General features: G+C 39.7%; 1 protein-coding gene across 16 annotated transcripts in view; it reads right to left on the bottom strand.

The window, feature by feature from the left end:
* TENM2 (teneurin transmembrane protein 2) overlaps positions 1-23,435 on the bottom strand; it is a 643,539-nt gene that overhangs the window by 110,977 nt on the left and 509,127 nt on the right. For 13 of the 16 annotated variants that reach the window (XM_027682929.1, XM_027682927.1, XM_027682926.1 and 10 more), the window contains 2 exons: positions 14,221-14,343; positions 3,652-3,857 (listed from right to left, as the gene is read on the bottom strand). In XM_027682929.1, the coding sequence (XP_027538730.1) occupies positions 3,652-3,857; positions 14,221-14,343 (329 nt within the window). The remainder of the gene's footprint in view (positions 1-3,651; positions 3,858-14,220; positions 14,344-23,435) is intronic. The other 3 variants (XM_027682931.1, XM_027682930.1, XM_027682928.1) reach the window with 1 other exon arrangement.

Below are 23,435 nucleotides of genomic sequence, written 5' to 3' on the forward strand. Positions count from 1 at the left end.
TCAAGTTGTTTCAAATAAAGCCATTTTCTCTTCTGAATGAAAACAGTTTTCATTTTGACATGGAAAATTTGTAAGCGTAACACACTCTGCTGGACATGAAAACAGCACAGCTCCATGCACTGCCTTCTCCAGACATTCCAGTGATGTTCCTATAAGGTTACCTTATTTCATGCATCATTTGGAACGTTCTACCAACATGCAGCAACATCATAATTGCTGTAATCTCTGCAGAGTCACTTTGTGTGTTATTTGACATTTACTGTTCATTTTCTATAAGTTATCAATTCTATTAACATGACTCTCTTCTACTAAATTCCTAATGATCATTCAAGTCTGCAATGTGCATTCTATTATTTCCACACAGTACTACACAGGCTGGGAGGATTTTGCTCAAAAGCACTGCACTCCTGTTTGCAGCCTGCCTGCCACTCAAAACTGCATTTTTACTGCTCCTCTAGAGCCCCACTCCCTGTGCACATGAGGCTGCATCCAGACAAGTTTACAGCTACATCAGCTTGACTGACTAAACCAGACATTTGGAATATTTGCTAAACAGTAATACTGAGAAGGTTAAATCTCAGCAGGGCTCTCACACAGGAACTGCATCTTGTTGTCTCAGGTTAATCATGTACCTAATTTGCTGATTATTGACTTGCTCCCCACAAAGGATTTTACTTGGCTTGACATATCAGCACTGATCAGTGATGAACTGTCAAGTGTAGCTGTTTCATTGCTTTAGAGCTCATGTCCCCAACCTACAGAAACAAGGATTTTAAATTTCAATTTTAAAATATCGTCTGGTGTCAACTTCAGACTATTTTCATTAGTACAAAAGCTTTGTGCTCCCTTCTGTCAGAACAAGGTTTCTTTTCACTAACTCAGGTCTGTAACAGCTTGCCTTTTTTTTCCTAAAATTATTTCTCTTGGTAGCAGCTTGACTGAATTTTGATTGCTGGGCAAAAATGCCAAGGAATCTTCTGCTGTACCACCCTGTTAACAAGCACCAGGACCCTGCATGAATGTGGGAAAGTTTACACTGGTTTGTACTGCAGATTTAGACCAGATGTAGACCAGTTTATACTGCAGATTATACTAGTGGATTTCTGTAACCCTATTTATAGAAGAGGCTTGGAACTTCATCTAAAGACTGGAAAGCAGCTTCTCTGAGGAGAAATCCAGCTCAGGAGGAAACACAGTTGGTATTTCTCATTATTTAATTTATCAGAAAGGTCATGAAATTTATATTCTATGGATGTGGAGTGAAAGAAAAAAACAAAACTTTGCCTGATCATAGCCTTCTCAGATGAGAACATAATGAAACCTAGAACAAATACATTTGATCATATTGCAATATAAAGTTCACCTTGAATTGAAAAGAAAAAAAAATTTGTGACTACCAGTTACTTCCCACCAGATTTCTTATAAAAGGTACAGGCTTACCTCCACCATGTCTTAGTAAAAAAATTATAATTAACCTGCATTTCTAGCAAATCTTGATGATTGCTTTGGAGCTTTGGTTGCTTTAAGTAATTTTCACTTCATGATTTCTACTTTTGTTTGTTTTCCTCAACTAAATGGCCATGTTTTTCATGATAGAATAGGGGAAGTGAGTGCCAAAATTCTGAATTAAATGAGACATGCTCATTGAATTATGCCATTACCTCATTGCAACAGCTGAAGATCCACAGACATAATTTCACCCTCAAGACAACAGATTGAAGCATTACAGCCAAAACATTCTTAAGAAAGGCTCCCACCCTGGAATATATTCTCTGTGGGTATTTTTTGTGTTGCATAGATGTCTGAAAATGGCTTAAAATCACTCAACAGCCCTCTGCAATTTCTCCTATTTATCTAGTCTTTTTAACAAATTTTGGGATGCTGCATGTTAATGTTTAGTTACATGGAAAAGTGACCACATGCCCTCCCCTCCTTGGGTTGTGGGCTGCTGATCCTGATTCCTCACCAGTCAGATACATCCATTCAGCAACTCAGGGAACATTTTAAAAGAGCATCCTATATAGTAAGTTGGTAGATTTTGAATAGCCAAAGCTCCTTCTTCACAAATTCTTAGAAGCAGAGGACATAAACTAATGCAAACCTCCTCACTCCTTTCTTCCCAGCTTCGATCAAAGATTTTGGTCCTCAATTAGGACTACAGGAAAGAATAAACACCAAGGAACAAGAGGCAATGCAGAAGAATTCCATAAATTTGCCTGACATTGGGAAACAGATCCAAAATTCAGATAATGTAAGAGTAGTTTTCCCCAGAAAATTAATTGGCTCACTGTTTGTGCCATGGGTTTGTGCATGCACATGGACACAGATCACCCAGGGCTGATATCTCTTTACAGGCAGTATTACTTTCCCTACATGGCAATATGGAGCAATGCAATTATGTTAAAGCCTCTGGGCTTTTAGCTGGGATCATGTATTTTAACCATCTATGCAAACTGCAGTTTGCTTTGCCAAAAACTAATAATAAAAAAGTAGAAGCAGTTCTTTGTAAATCAGGGCAAGGCACATAGAAATGTTAAATGAGGCTTTTCCAAAAGGAATCATGGAATCATTGCTTTTTGGAAATCATATACTAAATAAAGCATTTAATTTTAGCTGAGAGTTTCTGAATGAAGAACTGATTTGTAGTAGCAAGGATATACATGAAGGAAGGGGTCCTTTTTCCAAAAGGTGGTTGCTATTTTTGCTTCCTTTCCACTCTTTAGAGTGGAGGCTCTTTCCCTTTAGTATGTGTAACTGCAAATATATTATTTCTCATACAGTTCTAATTTAACTAAATGGGAATCTTTCCATTCACATTAATGAATTTTCAACATAATAAAGAAATTCTCTCTGTAACAGAAAATATCGCTATACCTTCTCATAGCAAAGAAATTAAAACACCCACTGCACAGCCTAGAAGAAAAAGATACTTAACTTTACAACTACCTTACCTACAGCCCTTAACTCTGTACTACAGGGTCACTGTAAAAACGTGGTGTTACTGAGTTCTCATCCCTGAGGCTGGTTAGAAATCAAGAAGAATTGGGTTTCCCAACTGCAAGACTTGCCCCACATTCGAGTCAGATCATATATCTAAATACTGCCCTTGAAGGAAAAGGGGTTTAATGAAAGCTCTCAAACATGTGGCCACTGTTTCATGTTTTCTAACGTGCCTGGGTGGCAGAGATGTCAAGACCTGTTGCATCCTCCAGTGATGGCACTCAAAGTGCCTGTGGAGATTAAAACTTTTCTGGAGATAGAAAATTCCATGTTAACACATCTGGCTTTGCAGGCACTCTCACTGGACATAGGGCTGTGATAATGGGAGCTTGACCAAAACCACCCATCATTTTGACTGGTGCATAACTGGATGGGTTTATCCCAGTTGGTGCCAGATTGTATCAGAGATTTGAAACCTTGCTTCAGTTGCAAGAATATCATTACTTAAAAGGATCACTTCTTTTTTCAATGTATTGTTGAGGTATGTAACAACCTAGAAATGTTAATATCAGGGTGTTCAGTCAAATATCACATACAAAGTAATTCACAGGAATCCCTAAACTTGAGTTCCATAAACATCAACTTTAACATAGATGCTCTAAACTTTTTGCATTTTGACATTTAAAGCCAATGAACACATCGATAAAGTACCTGGGCATGTGATGGTGGGAGTCCTCTTCTTATATAAACACCAAAAAGAGCATCCTTCCCTAAGGATATGTTGAACTTCAGGAACTGTGGCTGGCTGATATGGATCTGAGACCGCCAAAAAACTCCGGGGGGCACCTCCTGGGTGACCCTGTGTCCAACTTCTGTTTCTCCACTATCTATGCTGCTATTCCTACTGACCCATGGTCCTGTAAAACAAAAGCAAATATAAATCAAATGAGAGAGCTGCTTATAATACAGGTTAGTTTTATTCATTCAAGATGAACATCTGTGGCATTGACACCTCTTAAATCAAACTGTAACTTTCTTATTTTGATGAATTTGGGCCTTATATTTGAAGTAAGAACTCTGCAAACCTTTTTTTTTTTTTTTTGTGGAACATCTGCAATCTTCTAAGCCCTCAAACCCTTTAATTCTGCAATTGCTTCTTCCTGATCAAATATAGTAACAGTAGAGAGCCAATCAAGCACATGTGAATCTCCCTGTGCTCTTTTCAATTGCGTCTTTTACACAACCAGAGTATAAAAAATTTACCACAAAGGTGAACTGAAGGGGTAACTTCAATCTATAATAACTGATTGCAAATTTTTATTACCACTGTTTCATTCAGCAAAGTAGGGCAATAAGCTCCAGGTCACAGACAAAAGAGTGGACAGAAGAAATGCAATGCACAGAAAAGGGTTTAGAGGACAATTTCTGAACTCTAACATGCATCTTCTCCTTGAAATAAAGCACAACTCAATGCAGTGCCTTTTAAGTTCTCTCTGCCTGAGGCAGGGTCCATCTACAAGTCCTTCTCCCTCGTGCTGTGGTTAGTTAAAATCCATCATTTGTTGGTTCTTCATCATGCATTATTTAAAACAAGATACAAGACCTTTCTGGTTGAGTGCTCTGGCTTCCAGCCCATGAAACAGCGAACCTTTAAAAACATGGTGCAAATCCCTTCTGAACAGGTTCTGAGGCTACACATATTTTAAACACAGAGTGTAATACATGGAATGAATAGTGCTTTGATTCTGTGTTCTGTATTCCCAAACAACACGGCCAGAAATGCATTTAAAAATTCTTACAACAGACACTATAACGACCAGAAAACCACAGAAAATAACTGTTAACAATCACAGAAATTTAAAGGCATTATTAATATCACTATTAAGATACATTGGATGGTAATGATACCTCTGATACAACCTGAGGGCATTTGCAAAAAGCTCGATGTTTACTTGGTGCTTTTTTTTCATGGTGCAATGCTATTTTCCATAACTGGCAAGTTACTGTTGAAATATATTCCAGCACTGTATGAATGTAACAGGATGGCACGGAATAACATATAATTCCAGCAGGTAAGTACATAACAGCTTTTCTGTCTTGACTATCTTTAATTGAGAGAGCTGCAAAAGCACTGTTTCAATTATAGACTCCAAATTATCTATGTTAGCAGCACTTACTCTTGTACATAATGAAACAGATATTATGTTGGCAGTGTTTTGAAATGGTAAAAGAATGCTCTGAATCCCAACTGCTCTACAGTTTTCAGCAACTTGTTTGTTTTTTCATTTTCTATGTTAATGGGTCTACAATAACATCACAGCACTAACAAAGAAAGAGAAAGGAGGAGATGCTGAAACAAGAAAGATGCTGCAAAGAAAGGAAAAATGGCTGAGAACGTCAAGGAATGTGCTTTTAGAGCCGCCCAAGAGCACAGATAGAAACCAGATTCAAACATGTACTGTTTCATAAAACCTACAGGATGTCATTTCTAATGGATTACTGCAACAGAGGATATCTCAAAGTTCCAATCTCAGTGCAGTCGAGCACCATCTCAGTAGAATTTAAATGAGTCCTTACCCACATGGACAGAAAAAACAGGCACAGAGCACAGAAAAATCACCTGCTGGTGCTACACTGGAATCACTGGCAGGGCTGGGAAGTCAGCCTAGAACTGAGGGCTCCTTCATCTCCTTTAAGTACAACATTACTCCACAATTCCAAGCTATGGTAATAAATGATGAATTTTTTCAACATTCTTAAAAAGCATGCTGTAAATCATTTCTTTGGAAGCAAACTGTGCATACCCTAAGGAACATCAGCTGTATCTAATCTGACAAAGGCTCCTTGACACACTCAAAGAACCTTGTCCTTCAGCACCAGTATATCCAAACAGTAAAAAAAACCCCAAAAAACAACTATTTCCAGTAGTTATTATTATTATTATTCAGTGCAGCAAATTTACTGAGCATGCAAATGGTAAGGCCACCATAGTCCCTGTTGGCAGTTATGGTTTCATTGGCTCTTTAAGCAGCTCCAAAACACCACCATCAATGACTTTTGCTAATTGTATTGCTTCCAAATCTGAGTATATATTCCCTAGAATTACAACTTTTAATTCTAATGGAGACTCAAGTTTTAGTATTTTTTGGTTAAATTCAGCCTTAACATCCTTTGGATTTCCAAAATTCTGTATGGTATTTCTACCTGGGAAAGGACATTTTTGAAGACTGAAATAATCAAATATGCTAAAACTATAATGTTCCAGCATTCAGGAGAACCAGAGTTACATTCACACTACTTCAGTATGCAGAGATAAAAATATATATTGGATGTCAAACTTTACTGACCAAAGATTTTTTAGAAAAATACCATTTCTTTATATTTCTCATTAAAATTTTGAAGTTATCATCTTAAAAACCGGTGAAAACTACAGCTAAAACAATTGAATTTGTAGTTATCAGTCAGCCTAGAGAGAAAATTCAGGTTCCTAATACTGAAATGATTCAGTTCAGATTTGATATTATCTTTGGAAGCATTTCCCCAGAGATGTTCTTTTTTTGTTTGCTCTAAAACATAAATGGTCTGATTTCTAGTTCTCCAAATCACTCCTCCTGGAATGTTTCAGTGTCTCAGGAAAATTTACCTGGGAAGAGAACTCTGACAGGGGCTCAACACAGCAGAGGATATTAAGAGCAGGCTGGATGATCAGCTATCACAAGCGATCAAAATGTACTTAACACACAATAAAGAATGGAACAGATGGGTGACTCCTTTCAAGTCTGTATTTTTGTAGTACAGCATCCCCTATATCTGCCCTGTATCCAGCCTGTGCCACATCTGTGACAAACAGCTGCTGCCTCACCTCTGGCATCCTGAAAGGGATCCTTTTCTTTTGCTTTTGAGAATTTAATACGTGACATCCTGGTTTTATGGCACTACATTACAATGCTGAAATAACACAATTTAGAAATGCTTCAAGTTGTGCCAAAATCTAGGTTTCATATTTGCAAGTTTAACCAACAACTTAGAAAGTTTTAAGTCCAGAAATGTATCAGAGTTCTAAGATTACGCATTATTGAATCATACTCTTATAAATTCCTGCTGAGTTATTCCTGTTGATATGAGATACAAAATTAGTGAGAGCGCCTTGGTTCTACTCCTTGCTTTGATGCTGCCAGTGCACCTGAGTTGGTCATGGCCCTGATGTTCTCAGATGACTGCTTGTAAAATAGAATTGTTAACAATGACAGAATTATTAAAAATTCTCACCTTGAAGATGAGGAATGCAGAGCAGTAACATAAAAATACTAAAGGAGGTGTCTCAACATCGGCCCTTTCATGTTCCTTCCCCCCCGTTAGAAATACAGAAAGGAAATGCAAAGTAGGTATGACCACTGAATCTCTTTTCTTATTTAATAGGCTTAAGTTTATTTTTTTAACCTGAAAAGCAGACCATCATCCTCGCTTTTGTATTTGCAATGCCTTTTTTTCTACTAACAGCTTCACCGACAAACCCTGTCTCTACAGACTCAAACTTTTTTTACAGCTCCCTTCGGTCCTTGCCTCCTAATGCAGAGAATGTATCTTGCCACCTGACTCACTCCCCTCCAGCTATTTTTAGAAGCTTTTCCATTTTGATGGACCAGCGCAGATCACATTCAAAGAACATCAACTGCATTTAAGTGAAGTTACAGATGTGACAAACTGACAAATCTGGGAAGAAAGACTAACCCCAACAACTCACACTGCTGGGAACAAATGAATCCCAAGATCATTCTCTCTGCTGTGGGTGACTGTTGTAAAGTTTCATCTGTTTATCTCATAACCCCATGGATACTTGATTTTTTTTTCCCTGTCATTTCCTCTCCGTAAACATCTACAAAAGAGTTTTAAAAGCATACTACTTCATCTTACCCAGGGGAGCCATTTCAATCACTCAGTCAAACATATATTCATCAACTAAATAACTCTTATTCATTTAAACTGCTGTGTTATTTACCCAGTTGAATTACTATTTTGGCATATACATTTGAAAAGACTGCTTTAGCATTCAAGTATATTTGCCTTTGAAGCTATCAGAGAGGCAATACATGACAACAGCAATGCAAACTCCCCCTGCTAAGTTGTCAGCAGGTCTCATCTGTGAGCTGGAGGTCAGATTCAAGGTGGCAGCGGATGGGACATGCCCAGTCAGCCCTTAATTTAACTGATGTCAAGCAGTGTCAGCTCGGGAGGCAGAGCTGTATTTACACTGAAACCAGATATACTTGAGTATTTATAAATACAGTATCCCACACTGCAGCTAAAATTAAAAATAAAAATGAAATCTGGCTACCAGCAGTGTCACGCCACAGACATCACACTGGAACAGCAATTAACTCCAGGGCTGTGACTGTGCCTTCATCACAGGGGTGACTGTAAACTGCACCTTGAGAACACTCTTGGAAAACATCTAGCAGAATAACCATTCCAGTGGATCCATAATGAACTACCAAGGCCATGTGGACAATCTCAAATCAAACACAAGGAATAAATATCACCAGTGTTGGCTAAAGAGAATTCTCTTTCACTTCTTTTCCTGTAATTCTGTATTTCTTATAAATCACTGCTGCAGACATAGCTTTCCTTATCTTTTTATCTAACTCATTTTTCTGTTGTTGTTCGTTATACAGCCAGGGATTTTACACAGATGACTTGGAATTCTGAAGAAATTTATGGTACAGCTGTGTAAAGGAAACCATTCAATATAAAACTACACCCTACTGACTTTTTGCCAAAAAAAGAATGTGTGAGAATGACTATGGTTCTCAATGACAGTTTAATTTTTTTCCTCAGGTAGCTACTTATATGACCAGACATTTGTTGTCATTCTAGAAAGACAAATTTAAAAAAAGATAGAAAATGTCTTTTCTATACAAATATATTCAGTGGAAAATTCAGTGCTGTGCACTATTACCATGCTGATGACTCCCTATACGAACTTATGCTTCAAATTATTTACCACTACCACATAAGTGCCCTAGGACTCAAGTGAAAACAGATTCTTTATGAAATGTGTACAATAGATTGACTGCTACTGCAAAACAAATTCCCACAGCTATAAAGAACTAAAAAGCCAGGCAATGGAAGTTTGTCTGGAGGAGCTGCTATGGCACATCCTGAACCTCAGTTATGCTGAAGATGCTGAGGTACCAATGAGCTCTGTTTTGTGAAGTGAGGACGAAGGAAGCTTCTGAATTTGTATGAGCTTTTAGGAGCCCAGTAAAACAGCTTCTGATACAAGATTAAAATCTCAGGTTGTTGGGTCGGCATCCCAAATTTCTGTTGTGGCTTGAGGAAAGAAAATTTTCAAAGGGAGTGTCTGTTAAAATCCCTGCTCTGGCTCAGCTGAAGCCAAACAATGTGGCCCTGTAGGTGGAATTGAGCATCATGCTTTAGTATCCCGGTACTCCTAAAAATTTAGGTACATCTTCACGCTCATGTGAGCAGGGGTTCACAAGATCCATTGCTTTCAGAATCCAAAGCAAAATACAACTGATATAAATCAAGTTCTGTTAGTTGACTGCATTCCATAAAGAACAAATATATACTAGTGTCATTTTCTACCTGAGCATAACAATAATCTCTGACGGTTTATAATGCACTTTATCACCCACCTTTGAACACTGCAACTTACACTATCACCATTAACATGATCAACACCTAAAACTCCTCTTCTCTTCTGCTGAATTTAGCCAAACACTTTGGTTTTGCTGTGACAGTCCTTGAGCCTGGAGTATTTTCAGAGGACCACATCTGCAAGCCTTCATAGGGTCCATATTAATAGGTCTGCTTGCTAATGTGTTAATTAAGATCTACATTACATTAGCCTCATAACTACTTAATAAGATTAATCCACCTGGAAAATGATGGCATGTCTTGATTAAATTGAATGAAGGTAACAGAAGTGACATTTAAAGTACATTGATTGTTATTGCATTTTGATCATCTGTTTCCAAGTGTCTGAGAGGAAGTAGTGGAAACCCAAAGATTCATGTTGTTTACATTGTTAATGAGGTATGAGTTTATCTTTTACAACATGACAAAGAGTTCTCTCCAGCTGTTCCTCAGTCCTTACACTGTCTGCTGAGTAGGTTTCAGCAGGAGCACAGTTGGGGGTAGCACCAGTGCCTCAGGCAGTCGAGTCAGGAACTGTTCTTTTCGCATCTGAACCCCAAATCATCAGTATATGAGCGTGGCAGATCCTCCCATTGCATCATTTTGTTATTCCTTTAACGTTGCCTGTCTGCTGCATTGTTAATAAAACAGCTTAACTATTAATTTCGGTGTGCAAACCAAAATGTGACTCTCAGCTGCATCTGGCAGAGCTCTCAACATCATTTGGAGAGGGCTGATGACAACCTGTACAGCTACACAATGACTGCTGAGCTCAGCTTTCCACATGTATCCAAGGAAAATTTCTGCTAGATCAGTAGGAATCTGTTTTTCTCCTCTCTCATCTCAAGTAAGAAAGATGATAACAAATTTAACAGCAAATTTAACTTCCTTTGTTTCGTTATTGCCATTATATTTACAATGCTGAACTTGTTATCTGGAAACAAGTATTTTTCATGACACCTCAATACTTTAATATTTAATTACCTGAAATTGTCTTTTTGAAATCCACACACATTGTGGTAGATTTAGTGAAACATCTCAAACTGACCATGAACTTGGATCAAGCTGGTTGGTCCAATGAGACACAAATCCTCAGTGACATGAGTATCAGAACACAAATTCATATCTACTTTTTCCAATTAGTATATTTATTGTGCATAAAGTGATCTTTCAGGTCCACAATTATCTTTGGTGTCTTTTAAAATGAGGATTTCCAGGATCAGAGACCTCAGTCTCTTAACTGTATTTTTCAGCTTCATAGAACATCACTATCGCAAATAATCAAGATAATAACTAAGTCATTTTTTAATTACTAGCAAATCTGCTAAATCTGTGAGCACACCAAAGACAATATTTCCTAAAGAAAAAACTCTACATCAAAGTGTTCTTTATATGGATTTGCAGCTGGAGTTAGTTTGGATATTTCCACATAAACGGTAGGTTATCTTAGGTGTCCTCTGACACGGTTTAAGTTGATTTTCATGGTATATTCTGTCAATTAGAAAGGAAACAGCACATAGTCACATATTTTATGGCAACGTGTGTCTAACCTTCTACGTAATTTTCAATGCAGAAAACATTTCTAGCATAGATTAACAGAATCCAGGCACAGAAAAATCCCATAAGGTCATCTAATTCACTTCTTTGTGAAGAAGCAATTATTCCCAAACATGCCTCTTTTTCCCCCCCACATTTTCCTCTAATTTAGATTAATTACACCAAAATTCTAACATTATCCTTACAAACTCTAAGAGACAAATGGGCTTCACTCTCAGAAAGCTTTTTTTAATGTCATTACAATCTACCTCGTCCCCGTAGCAATTCCATGGCGCTGTCAATTTTTTTGTTTTTACGCACCATGAAGGGATACTGTGTTATAATTTGTATAAAGAGAGGAACTTTACTTTTGTCTCTTAATCTAACCCCTAGTTCAGCACAACTTCCACAGCATGGTGGACTTCACTTGCAGTTTTACAGCAGCACTGAGGATTTTTCTACCCATTGCACTTGCCTCCTCCTTTCAGACATATCCAGTTTTAGTGAGATGTAGTGTGTAATTACAAAACCCCTGAAACTGTGTTATCTTAATAGTGAATTTTGTTTTCATTCAGGTAGGAATATGCAGTAATAAAGTAATTTACATTCATCTTAAATTGCAGTTTTATTATTTTGTACCAGAATTTAGTCTCTTAATAAGGAACAAGCAGATCAAATTGAATACCTGCTATTTTTTTCTTTCCTCCTTTCAAATTGCTCTACTTTAAAATGCCTTGCTTGCTGAGTAGGCACAGCTTGTGTTTAAGTGGCCCTTCTCAGACTAGGGGTTAAAGGTTTCTTTGGGAGACCCATGTTTTGAAAAGAATGGCTTCATCCTGAGTTGTGTCAATTATAGAAAGGTCACTCTCCACAGCCAGAGCCCTGAAATGGTTGTTGTGTTAAAAGCTGTCAGAGGCTTTCCTAAAAACTGCTGGGATAGCAATATTAACTTGGACATAAAAAAGGAAAGGTGAGGTAGAAAAACTTTTTACCCTTCCCAGCTCTAAGAATTTGTCTTTTCCTTATTCCTTGTGTTCATCCAAACCTGTCATTCATTTTATTCCACTGTGGAGGATTACTTGCCTAAATATTGTTCTTCCCCATTCCCCCAGGTTATCAACATTTCAGCAACCTTCTACAAAATGTCAGAAGAACAAGAAGTAAACTTTTCCAACATGCTAACTGCAGCAATTTAAGACATAACCAGCAGTTCTCTCTCCTTGTCTCCTCTACAGGAGGTTACCACTCCCAAAAGAGCAGCATCTCCACCTCTTCAAATGTGCAAAGCTAATTAGAGTGGGGCCGGGATAAACTGCCAGAATTTGCACTGAAGTGCCCCAGGCAGATGAGCACATTCCAATTCAATAATCCTGCTGCCCTATGTTCGCCCAGAGATGGCAACAAAAAGCTGCAGGGGAGGGAATTGGGAAGAGTGTTAAACACTGCAGTTGTCTGCTAAGTGACCATAATTGCAGACCTGAGCTGTTCAGGCTCCTGCCTAGAACCATAGGGTCTCTCACCTGTGCACAGTCTGGAGGAAGCTCAGCAGTAATATACACATCCTGCCTTGCACTCAGGGATGTGCTGTTCATCCAGTTTGACCTACAGCCAGTCAGAGATGAAAGCCAAACCAACCAACACTTGTCTAAAAAGACTTTCATGACGACAAAGCCAAAGCCAGTCCCTCCACAAAGAACAGGAAGAAGCTGAGGTGCAGCAGCATTTTTTGGAAATAAAAGCAAATCCATGAAATGATCAAGCCCATAAAAGAATAACTCAGCTTCCTTGCCCAGCTGTATTTGAACTGGTTTTTCCCCCCCAGTACATCCCATGCAAGTATCTTGTGTTAGCACTTGTTTCTAACACTTGCTTTGGCAATCAGCAAGTTTAACATGGATCACAGGTCCTGAGGTGCTGCTCAGCCCTGAACAGAACTCTTCTGTTGACCGAAAGTGAGTGCTCAGTCACACCATCCCACCATCACAGCACACCAAGGTCTGAGAGGTGCTTTGACTAACTCAAACATTCTGTTCTGTCTTCTCATTGCAATTTTTGTAATAACCAGAGAAAGCTTTACTGTGGTGTAGTGAAGAAAACCCCTGAACCTCACCAGTAACAAGCATTCAATTTAGGTGATTAAAGTCTTTTTTGTGACATGTAATTTCTCTGTATTTTTAACATGCCCTTTCTTAGCTTAAGAAAGTATTTCTGGTTCTTATTCTTTCTTCTCATTGCCCTGTCTTTGCCATCCTCCACTGGATGGAGGATTTTCTTTAAGAGAAAAAGAATCCATTTGTTGCCTGCATTGCTCATACTAATACCACAGGACAGACTGTTTACTATGGGTCAAATTCTGCTGTCCTTGATGTTTGATATTAGAATTCATCTGAGAAAGAAGAAGAAACAGAGATGTGGTCCCAGCTGCAAGCCAAAGTTCTTGACTTCCCTTCTACTAAATCAAGCTTTTCACAGAATCACAGAGCAGGTCAGGTTGGAAGGGACCACAGTGGGTCATCTGGTCCAACCTCCCTGCCCCAGCAGTGTCATTCCAGAGCACATGGCACAGGACTGCATCCAGACAGGACTGGAATATCTCCAGTGAGGGAGAACCCACAGCCTCTCTGGGCAATCTTTCCAGTGCTTGGTCACTGCACAGGAAAGAAGTTCTTCCTCATATTCAGGTGGAACTTCCTGTGTATCAGTTTCTGCCCGTTACCTCTTGTCCTATTGCTCAGCATCACTGAGCAGAGCCTGATCCATCCTCTGACACCCTCCTTTAGATATTTATAAGAATTAATAAGGTCTCAGTTGCCTCTTCTCGGAGTTGAACAAGCCCAGCTCCCTCAGCTTCATCTCCCTTTGAGATCTCTAACTACACCTGGAAGCAGTACATCTACACAATGAAAAAAGCACACTTTTACGACTAAGCCCTTCTTGAGCATCATCCGGGCGGGCACATCCTCACCAGCGATCAGCTTCCAGAAATCACATGACTCTGCGCACTGACGCAGCGAGGGGCCAAACCGAATGACAAAACCAGGCTGTTTTCAGGGAGATTTCGCGCGGACCCCGCGGGTCTGGACCCACCTCTGCCGGCAGGGGCCGTCGCCGGGCCGTCGTCGCCGGGCGGGCGCGGCGGCCGCAGCCCGTTGTTGAAGGTCGGTCCCTCGGCCGGCTGCAGCTGCCAGTTCAGCCCCAGGAGATGCATCGCTGCGGACACAAGGGCGGGAGACAGCGGTCATCTCAGTGCAGAACACCGTAAAAAAGCGACTTGGCTCAGAGGAATGGGAATATGCAAAAAAAAAAATTAAAGAAAAAAAAAGGGCAACAACAACGACAAAAAAAATCCCAAGCAAACAAGCACGCCTGGTGACTCACACACATCTGTCTTAGTTTTGTGCAGTTATCAGATCTTCTAAATTACTGAAACACAAAAGGCAAAACGCTTTGCAACCCAGCTGATCACAACAAGCATTCTGTTCAGACTGGCATCATGCACCACTTTCCGACTCACACGTTGTCAGGGGACACATCCTGGGAAACAAAGCAATGCTGCAAGTACCAGCTCCGAGTTTAAATTATAGGTGGTAATTTATACGTTGATTATAAAATCAGCTTTAGCCCTATGTATACTAATCACATTGTAATGCAATTACTTTGTGTTTAGTACAACTTATTTAAATCAACAGATTAGAATAATAGAATCTCACAATGGTTTGGGTTGGAAGGGACCTCGAAGCTTATCTTGTTCCAACCCCCTGCCATGGGCAGGGACACCTTCCACCAGACCAGGTTGTTCAGAGCCACATCCAACCTGCCCTTGGACACTCCCAGGGATGGGGCAGCCACAGCTTCTCTGGGCAACCTGTGCCAGGGCCTCCCCATCCTCACAGAGATTAATTTCTTCCTAACATCTAATCTAAACCTACTCTCTTTCAGTCTGAAGCCATTGCACAGCCTCTGTCTTCATTTTGTTGATTAAACTTTTCCGACAAACCCAGGGCTTTGCCAATGCTTTGACCTCAAAATCCTGGGCCACGCACAGTCCCACCCAGGCCAGGTTTGCCTGCTCACAGCACTTTGTGGCCTCTCCAGTCATTCCCATGCCAGAGGCAGGACTGTGTGTCCCATGGCAGAGGCTGTGCAGCTGCACCTGGAACATAAACTGTGGAGTGGGAGCAAGGCCAAGGCAACCCCCTTCAAGTGCAGGAGTTACAGGCACTGTGGCAGGGCTAATTGAATAAGTCCTGTGCATAATACATGAGACTTGACAGGTCTGAATCGTTCAGCCAGTGGATTTATGTGCATCTTCACCTTGTATAAACAGAAGCTACCTGCAAACATCTCCACACTTTCATCATATTATCCCCACGGCATTCTCACAATGCAGAGCAGTGGTGACGGATAGAAAAGCCCACCAAGCTGTTTTTATTCCCTTTCTTTACGCCCACCATCAGCACTCTTCCTGCTTACACGGGTTGTATGCAAACATATATACCACAGAGAACAGCATTTCCAGTTATGTAAAGAAGTGCTGAGAGGATTCACTGTCAGTTTAGGGGCAGAAAATAAATATAATTATGGGCACCCTTAGAATTGTTCACCTCTGCAGTGTCAGATCCACACCACATTAGCAGATATTTTGCATCCAATTCCAAGCAACTGTAGCAGAGCTGGTGTGGTCATAAATAGCCCAGCAGTGGCCACCTGCTAAGTGTTCAGAGACTGAACGGGCGGGATAGGAAAGGCAAAAGACTTCTCACAGGAACTGCCATTTACAGTGCTTGAGCCATCACTCAGATAATCTCTGAATACAGGGAATCCATTTAGATGTGATCTATTCACATAAGTACTCCTAAAACCAAAGAAAACAAAGCAAAACATCTCCCATCCCCAGAATCCATCTATTCCCAACTCCTGAAAAGCTCTCAGCACACAATCTATGCAGAGTTTAACCTTTCTGACAAAAGCAGCTGGGGAGCAAGGCAGCTTTCCTAACACCATCTTCCCCTGGACATATCTATGGACTAAGCAGACATCTCAGAACAGTAAATAAAATCAAGAGACATTTTGTGTGAACAAATTTGCCAGATTTCACATTGATGCTGAATTTATAATTTTTTTCTATTATGAAAAAACCTAAAACATTAAAGCTTCTGGTATGTTAAAAAATACCAGGTATGAATCCAAAAAGGATGTTTCGCTGAGAAACTACTCAAAATTTACTTCTAGGGAATGCTTAAGAATTCCTTGAAAACATACAAATGTTTTATTTGGTTACAACTTTTTTTCTGTTTTGCCAAAACAACCATTTAAAAAGGCTTTTTTAGCCTAATCTCAAAAAAAAAAAAATTTTCTTTTCAGTACTGCAAACGAAATTGAAAAATCCCTCACAAAGCTCAAACCCCACCAAGTTGCAGCTTATACAGACTGTGCCCGTGGAGCAGAGACATCTGTGCTGGGGCTGTGACAGGGCTGGGGATGGAGGCAGAGGAGCAGCTTGGGGCATGTTTGTGCTGTCAGCAATTCCCACACCATGCACAGGCACCAGGTTCAGCTGGACCAGCCCCGAAAGCCAAGAGTGCATAAAGATTAAGTGAATTTCAAAGCCCCAAAATGAAAACAAGTCACAGAGGAGAATTAGACTTTTGTGGTTTATACTCTCAGTGTATCTATTCAAAGTTGCAATTTCTTTTATTTCATTGCAAGCATAAATGTAGGTCACCTGCAGAGATGAAAGCCTGCTGCTTCTAGTGTGCACTAGTCCTTACAAAGGAGAGATAAGGAAATCATAACTAATAGTCTGTCCAAGAGAATTATAGTTGCTACCTTATAATTACCAGGTAAATTCAGACAAGGAATTACAAAAGATCTTATTAACATGGTATTAAAAAAACCCCATGATCCACCTGCTTCCAAGCACACCATGGTTTCATTAATAACTTCACTGCTCTGTGTTTTAATCATAGATGCACGTTAGGTGGAGGAGCAATTAGAGCTCCTTCCTAACGGGGCAGGGATTTGCATGTCTGCTCTATCCCTCACAGAGCCCGAGAATCTCCTGCCCAGCTCACACATCCATTAGGTGAGCTACAAACTTCCACTAAGACAGCTCAAGTCACAGACACGAGGAACGTTCACCTTCTACCAAGAATAAGTCGAGAAAAGTGTGTCACGGGGGCCTGAGGGGAAAGCTCCGTGTTTGCACCGCAGCCAGCAAAGCTGACTGGCAGCCGAGCAGGGAGAACAAGGAGAAACCCATTCTCTCCTGCTTCACAACGCTATGAGATGGCACATTTATATGATTAACCTTTTGTTCCGTTAATCAAACAAAAATGCCTCCAGCAAAGGAATAAGTAGAAGCCCGTTTAATTAGAAATACGGGCATCCATTCAGATGCTGAATGCGTGTGTGTCAGAGGAGAAATTTGGGCTAGTGAATTTGTGGCTGTTTCCTATTTTTTTCTATTTTTCTTTTCTATTCTGAAACTACAACTAAATAATCTTTGTGGCTTTGCCTTCCCAACAACACATTTTCTTCTGATATTACAGTACTGGCCACATTATCTCCAAAGGACGTTCACCAGACAGCTCAGTTGTGATACTCAGCCAGAACCAAGCTAATCATCAAAATATTTTCCAAACTAGCCAGCTTACTCAAACATGTTTCCAGAGGTCCACATCTGATTTATAGATTAACCTTTGGAAACAAACACATCCCATAAGATTTAAAACACAAAGAGGTGTCATTTTATCTGCATGGTGTATTCATAAATTACATTTTACAGAGCACTTATGTATGTTTTGTAGGAGTTATTTTTACATGTTTGCTTTTTATCTCCTCAACATTTCAGCATATTTGCTAAGTTCTTCTCTCTGATACCTGATTTTCAAACACTGAGCTTGTCAGGATTTATCTCGTCCATTTAACACTAACATCTACAAACTCAGAATAGTGAATTGTGTATTTATATTCTCTAAAACACAAGAATTCAGAAACAATAAATTTTGAAGTAAAACCTTTGAGATTTAGGTAAAAAGTAATAACCTCTCACTCCTACCCTAGCAACACACACATTTACAGAGAGTGAAAGCACCTGGAAGCTAAACCTGCATTGCCCATTAAGAACAAAGGCAGAGAACTGGTTCATCACTCCAGGTGGTAGAGCTGTCAAGGATCAGCCTAAGACTTACATAAGATAGAGGTTGCCAGAATGAATCACATATTATTTTAAGAAGTCCCAAAAGGTAAAAAAAATCCACAGAAAAATGATAAAACTTACATGCAAAATTTTCTTGAACGTTCTCTAAGACTCAGTAGTGTCCTCACACTCCTCTTTGATTAGTCCTCTCTCGTTCTGGCCATAAACCCACTCCATTCAGAGTTCAGTCTAATGGACAATGGTTTCCAAGCTCTGGAAGCTCTTTGTCTTATCTTTGTGCTCCTGTCACTCTTGACCTTGTATTTTTAAAGTGAGAGACCTCTGGTGTCTTTGTGTGCTACAGATCTCCCCGTGGCACAACTCAGTGTCTGCCAATAGGCAGTGCAGAATGAGGTTTTTCACTTATCCCTTTACTCCATGGTATTCCTTCTTAAAGTGAGAAATATGCAGATTAATGATCCATCATTTTCCTCAATTCCTGCTGCACCTTCCCAGTTAGGGTCTGGAAAATAAGCACTGCTTGCTTGTGAGAAAATTCGGTATTCTCGAAGCAACTCAAAAAGATGGAAAGGTTGTAAAAGTAAACAGGATTCGGAATATTTCCATATTTTAATTTTCCAAGTTGTCATGCTTAGTAAACCCTCAATTATTGTCATTCAAAATGAACTCATCAAACTATGATTTCACTTTGTCAGCATATAGTGATATCATGTTTGTCTGTAGTAGGCCAACCTCTTTTCATATGAAAAAGAAATCACTCTGTTATATAATAAAAAACATGAGTAAATAAACCCTGAAAGCACATTTCTGTACATAGACCATTGTATTATAGCAGCAGAAATGCTCATAGTTTCCTTTCCATCCACTCATGAGGTGAACAATGATGTAACTCTGGCTATTCCAGTACACTTAGTCTTGAGCAACATCAATGTAATTTCCAAGTCAGGCCTAATGAATCACAGACATGATGAAACAAAAGGTACCTAATAAATCTTAGCATAGTTTAATTTCATAGCATATATATTCAAAGACCTATCTGAACATCTGTTTTTATTTCATATGGTCTGAACATTGTTTTAATGCACCACAATATTTGAATGAAGCAAAAGAGGTTTAGTGCTTTACACCTGTGGGTGCATATACATGAGTAACCCAGATAACTTGAAAAGAATAAATGTATCCCCCAAAAAATTAAAAATATTTAAAAATTATTGCACTCTTACTTTGTATTAACTGTTACTCAGCTGAGACTCGTGGTCCTTTACTAGTTATTGCTTCTTGATCATTCAGTAGAACTCCAGGAATACCAGAAATTGATCTTACTGATCTCAATTATTATTCATAAAATAACAGTTACTTAAAAGACTAGAAACATAATAATTTAAAGTTCTTCTGCTATTCCTCTGGAGAAATAGGTTCAAGTTCAACCCAAGCCACAAGCGAAACGAGTGCGTTAGGCCTATTCCCCAGTGCTTACTTGCCCCCATTACAGAATGAATGCACAATCCATCACAGCTGACAACCTCTCCTCAAGAGATGCCCGAGTCAGGAATAGCAGGGGTCTGAAAGGCAGAAAACAGCAGTTGAGGAACTGCATGGGAAAAACTTGCACGGTGCCTGAAAACACTCCACTTGATCCTAACCAGTGCTTTTGGGTCTCTGCTGAGGAGCACAGATCCTTGGGCGGCTGTAACAAGGGAAGTCAGAAGCCTCTCACACCTGAATAGGTTACAAGGCAGTTCACAAACACACACACACACAATCAAAAGTTGCTGAACTAAACCTCAGCTGAGATTTTTGCTGTATTTTGCTAACGTGTCTTACAATTAACAGAAGCTGAACGCAGAGGACAGAGAGGCTTTGTTGGATGGGCAGGTCGGCAAGGGTTGCTTAAGTGCAAGTTATCTCACCACTGGGGACAATCAGCAAAAGGCCTCTCCCACAGAATTTGGTCTTGGCAACAACTGTGCCTGACAAAGATTTCAGTAAATCGAGGATGATTTACAGAGGTTGACACCATCCTCTGCTCCATAATTCTGTTGGCCAGCCCTCAGCCACATCTGCAGCAGGAGCCACACAAGCACTGTCAGGATGCAGCTGGAAAGGGGTGTGACTCTCTGACAACAGCTGAGGCAGGTGTTTCAAAGAAAGCCACTGCATCCAAACACCTGAACTCACAGTTATACTGAAGCCTCTTCATTTTATGTTACTGTCAGAAAGGGACAGTGTCTCCAGGATCCGTAACCTTCAATCCTCCAGTTTAACATACAATAAAGTGCTTGAAAAATCATTCCCAAAGAATGAGTCTTGTTACTTAAAAGAAGCAGTCTTAAAATAAACAATGTGAACAAGCAGCACCTTTCCTTGCTAGCAAAATAATGACATCTCTCCTCAAATTCAGGACTAACTGCCAGAACTTTCTGTTCTTCCTTGAACACCTAGTGTGACTGTGACAAGGATGCCAGAGTCCTCCTGAGGGTATCCAAGAGAAAAATTCATCACATTTCCACGCCTTTTTCTAAAACAAAAGCCACATGGCTTGCTGGGTGGACGTCTGCCACTTGTGATATATTATCTACAGGAATGTCTAAAGTGCTGTTTGAAAAATCCAAACCTATCATATATGATAGAATAGAAATTCCAAATGGAAAACAGGCTGTGCAGGGAGGGGGCACAGTCTGCATTATTCAAGAAGAGGCCTGACCGAGAACTGCACAAGGACATAACATAACTGAGCTACTGGGCCAGAAAATGGCAGATGAATTTTAAACCCAGTTAAAATAAAATAGCACACACTGGAGAGGAGTAATCCTAACTCCACATATAAAGTAATGACCTCTGAGCTGACTGTTATCAAACAGAAGAGAAGTTCTGGGCTAGATGATAAAGTTCCCTGAAAATTTCAAGTCAGTCAAAGATTGAATAATGGAAATCATGGGAAGGGTGAACAAAGCAAGGAATATTGTTGTGCCACCACTCCTCATTTCAGAAAAGACCTAGAAGGACCAAAGGTTGGAAGATCAGTAGGGAAAAGTACATACGTGCTTTGCCTGTTCTTACAGGATAACCATTTTTGGATGTGGGAGCCAAATTAAATCAAACTCGACATATCCAGCCCAACACAGCTGTTCCCACACACATACAACACCCCTTGGTGTATCCACTAGTCCCAATGCTTCTTGAAGTGTTTGATACAAGTTCAGCCCCTACATTGTACCACAGCACATCCCCACCTATCCACCAGCCCAGACAACCTAGGGAACATTTACTATGACACATCACAGGCAAACCCTTGAATTTTTATGCCATAAAGCATTTCCTAGAAGCTGCATATTTTTTAGGCTGAGAATGTAGTACATAAATGGCAATTGCTGTCATGCCACAATGTTTGTGCAGGTTTCTCAACCCAGTGTAGCTGTTCATCAGCACAATAGTAAATACTCTCTTTAAATAATAGCACGGCAGAGTCAGTTATAATTATGAGGGATGCATTTTCAAAATATCTTGTTGGAGATCTCAAGGACACAGCAGATAAGGATTTAACTTTTACTGAGTTGATACCAGATTAAAGATCAGCCAAAAAAAAAAATTCTCTGGACTATCAATACTTAGGGTATTTATGAATTTGTGTTTTAATATTAATGATTAAGAATTCTACAGACCTCATACAAAACATTTGGATGTATTCCTGATTACATTGCTTCCTCTACTTGTGAGCATTCTACTGTTAGCAGGCAAGGTTAAAGTAGCATTTCAAAAATAGATCACTTGATCTAAATTTAATACTTCTGTTGTGAAATGTATGCAAAAAGTCCTGCTTATTGACTGTGACCATTGAAGCTCAACAACAAATAGATGGCTTACTTTCAAGGTCATTCATTCTCTGCAATTCATCTTAATCATCACTATGCTATTTGCTGTGCACTACGTTTTCTCAATAAATTTAAATTAAAAGTTCATTTGGGAACTCCATTTAAAGCATTATCAAAATACACAACTTCAGGAATTAACAGATCACACTATTTTCAATAAAACAATAGGTCTGCCTGTATTACAGCTAGAGAGCACAAAAAAGAACCATTTTGCTGTCTTATTTATCCTAGCCATAACACTGAACAAGACCTCTCACTTCTCAGAGTCGCTTTTTTTAGTTTACAATGCTGAAAATGGAGAATTCCATTAACCATAATGGCACTGTTGCGCATTTTTATATCTTAAAGCATGTTTTTCTCCACTTTTCCATCAATTGAATTAAGCTTATATTGTTACCCACATACAAGCTTCTGCATGTTACCCAGCCACAAGTTTATGTTCTTGTTAATTCTGCCTGAGCTCTGCAACAGTTTCATACTTAAAATAACAACAACAAGGTTTTGTAACTTTCCAAAGAGAATGACAATGTATTTCCTGGCTACAAGAGGAAAGACATGAGGACTGATTAACCAGTAAGGTTATGAAACAATGAACATAAGAAATCTCAGGCTGCCATTCCTGCTGGCCTCCTCACTGCTGCAGAGAATCCAGCTCTGGGCTTCTCTCACCCAGAGAGTTCCTGTAACCACAGACACAGTGAACTGGAACCTCGCTTTCAGGGAGGTTAGTTGATGGAATCAGAGGCAGACCCTCAGCTTTGGAGAGTGTTTGCTGGGGAAGAGGGCTGAGCACAGTGCCCCTCTCCAAGGTACAAATGTCAGTCGTGCTCCTTCCACTCACCAGGGAAACACAGGACCCATCGTGCCTTTTTGGAAACACAATGGAAAGGAAAGTTGACTTCACACAGTCTTCAACATAAGAAAGAAATCCTTAGGCGTAATTTCACCCTCAGCATGTAAACTCTTTCAGACAATAAACTGTTTAGAACAAGGCTTCTGCTTTAAAGCACCCAGCCCAGGAAGTGTTTTATAGAAATACTATAAAGGATCTACGAATATGTGCATTGTTGTCAGCAGCAGCAAAACTTCTGCTAGGAATTAATTGCTTTCTTTTGAATAAATGTTATTAAAGAGGAAAAAGGAGATGGAAGGAGGGCTATAAGATGCTTCCTTGTCATTGTGTTCACACAGAAGAAATAGGGGGACCCAAAAAAGGCAAATTTTTTTAAAATTGATCACCCCCCTTCCTCCAAGCTGACTGATTTCTT

This window comes from Neopelma chrysocephalum, unplaced genomic scaffold (assembly GCF_003984885.1).
Source record: "Neopelma chrysocephalum unplaced genomic scaffold, ASM398488v2 Primary Assembly neopelma1_63, whole genome shotgun sequence".
Classification (NCBI taxonomy): Eukaryota; Metazoa; Chordata; class Aves; order Passeriformes; family Pipridae; genus Neopelma; species Neopelma chrysocephalum.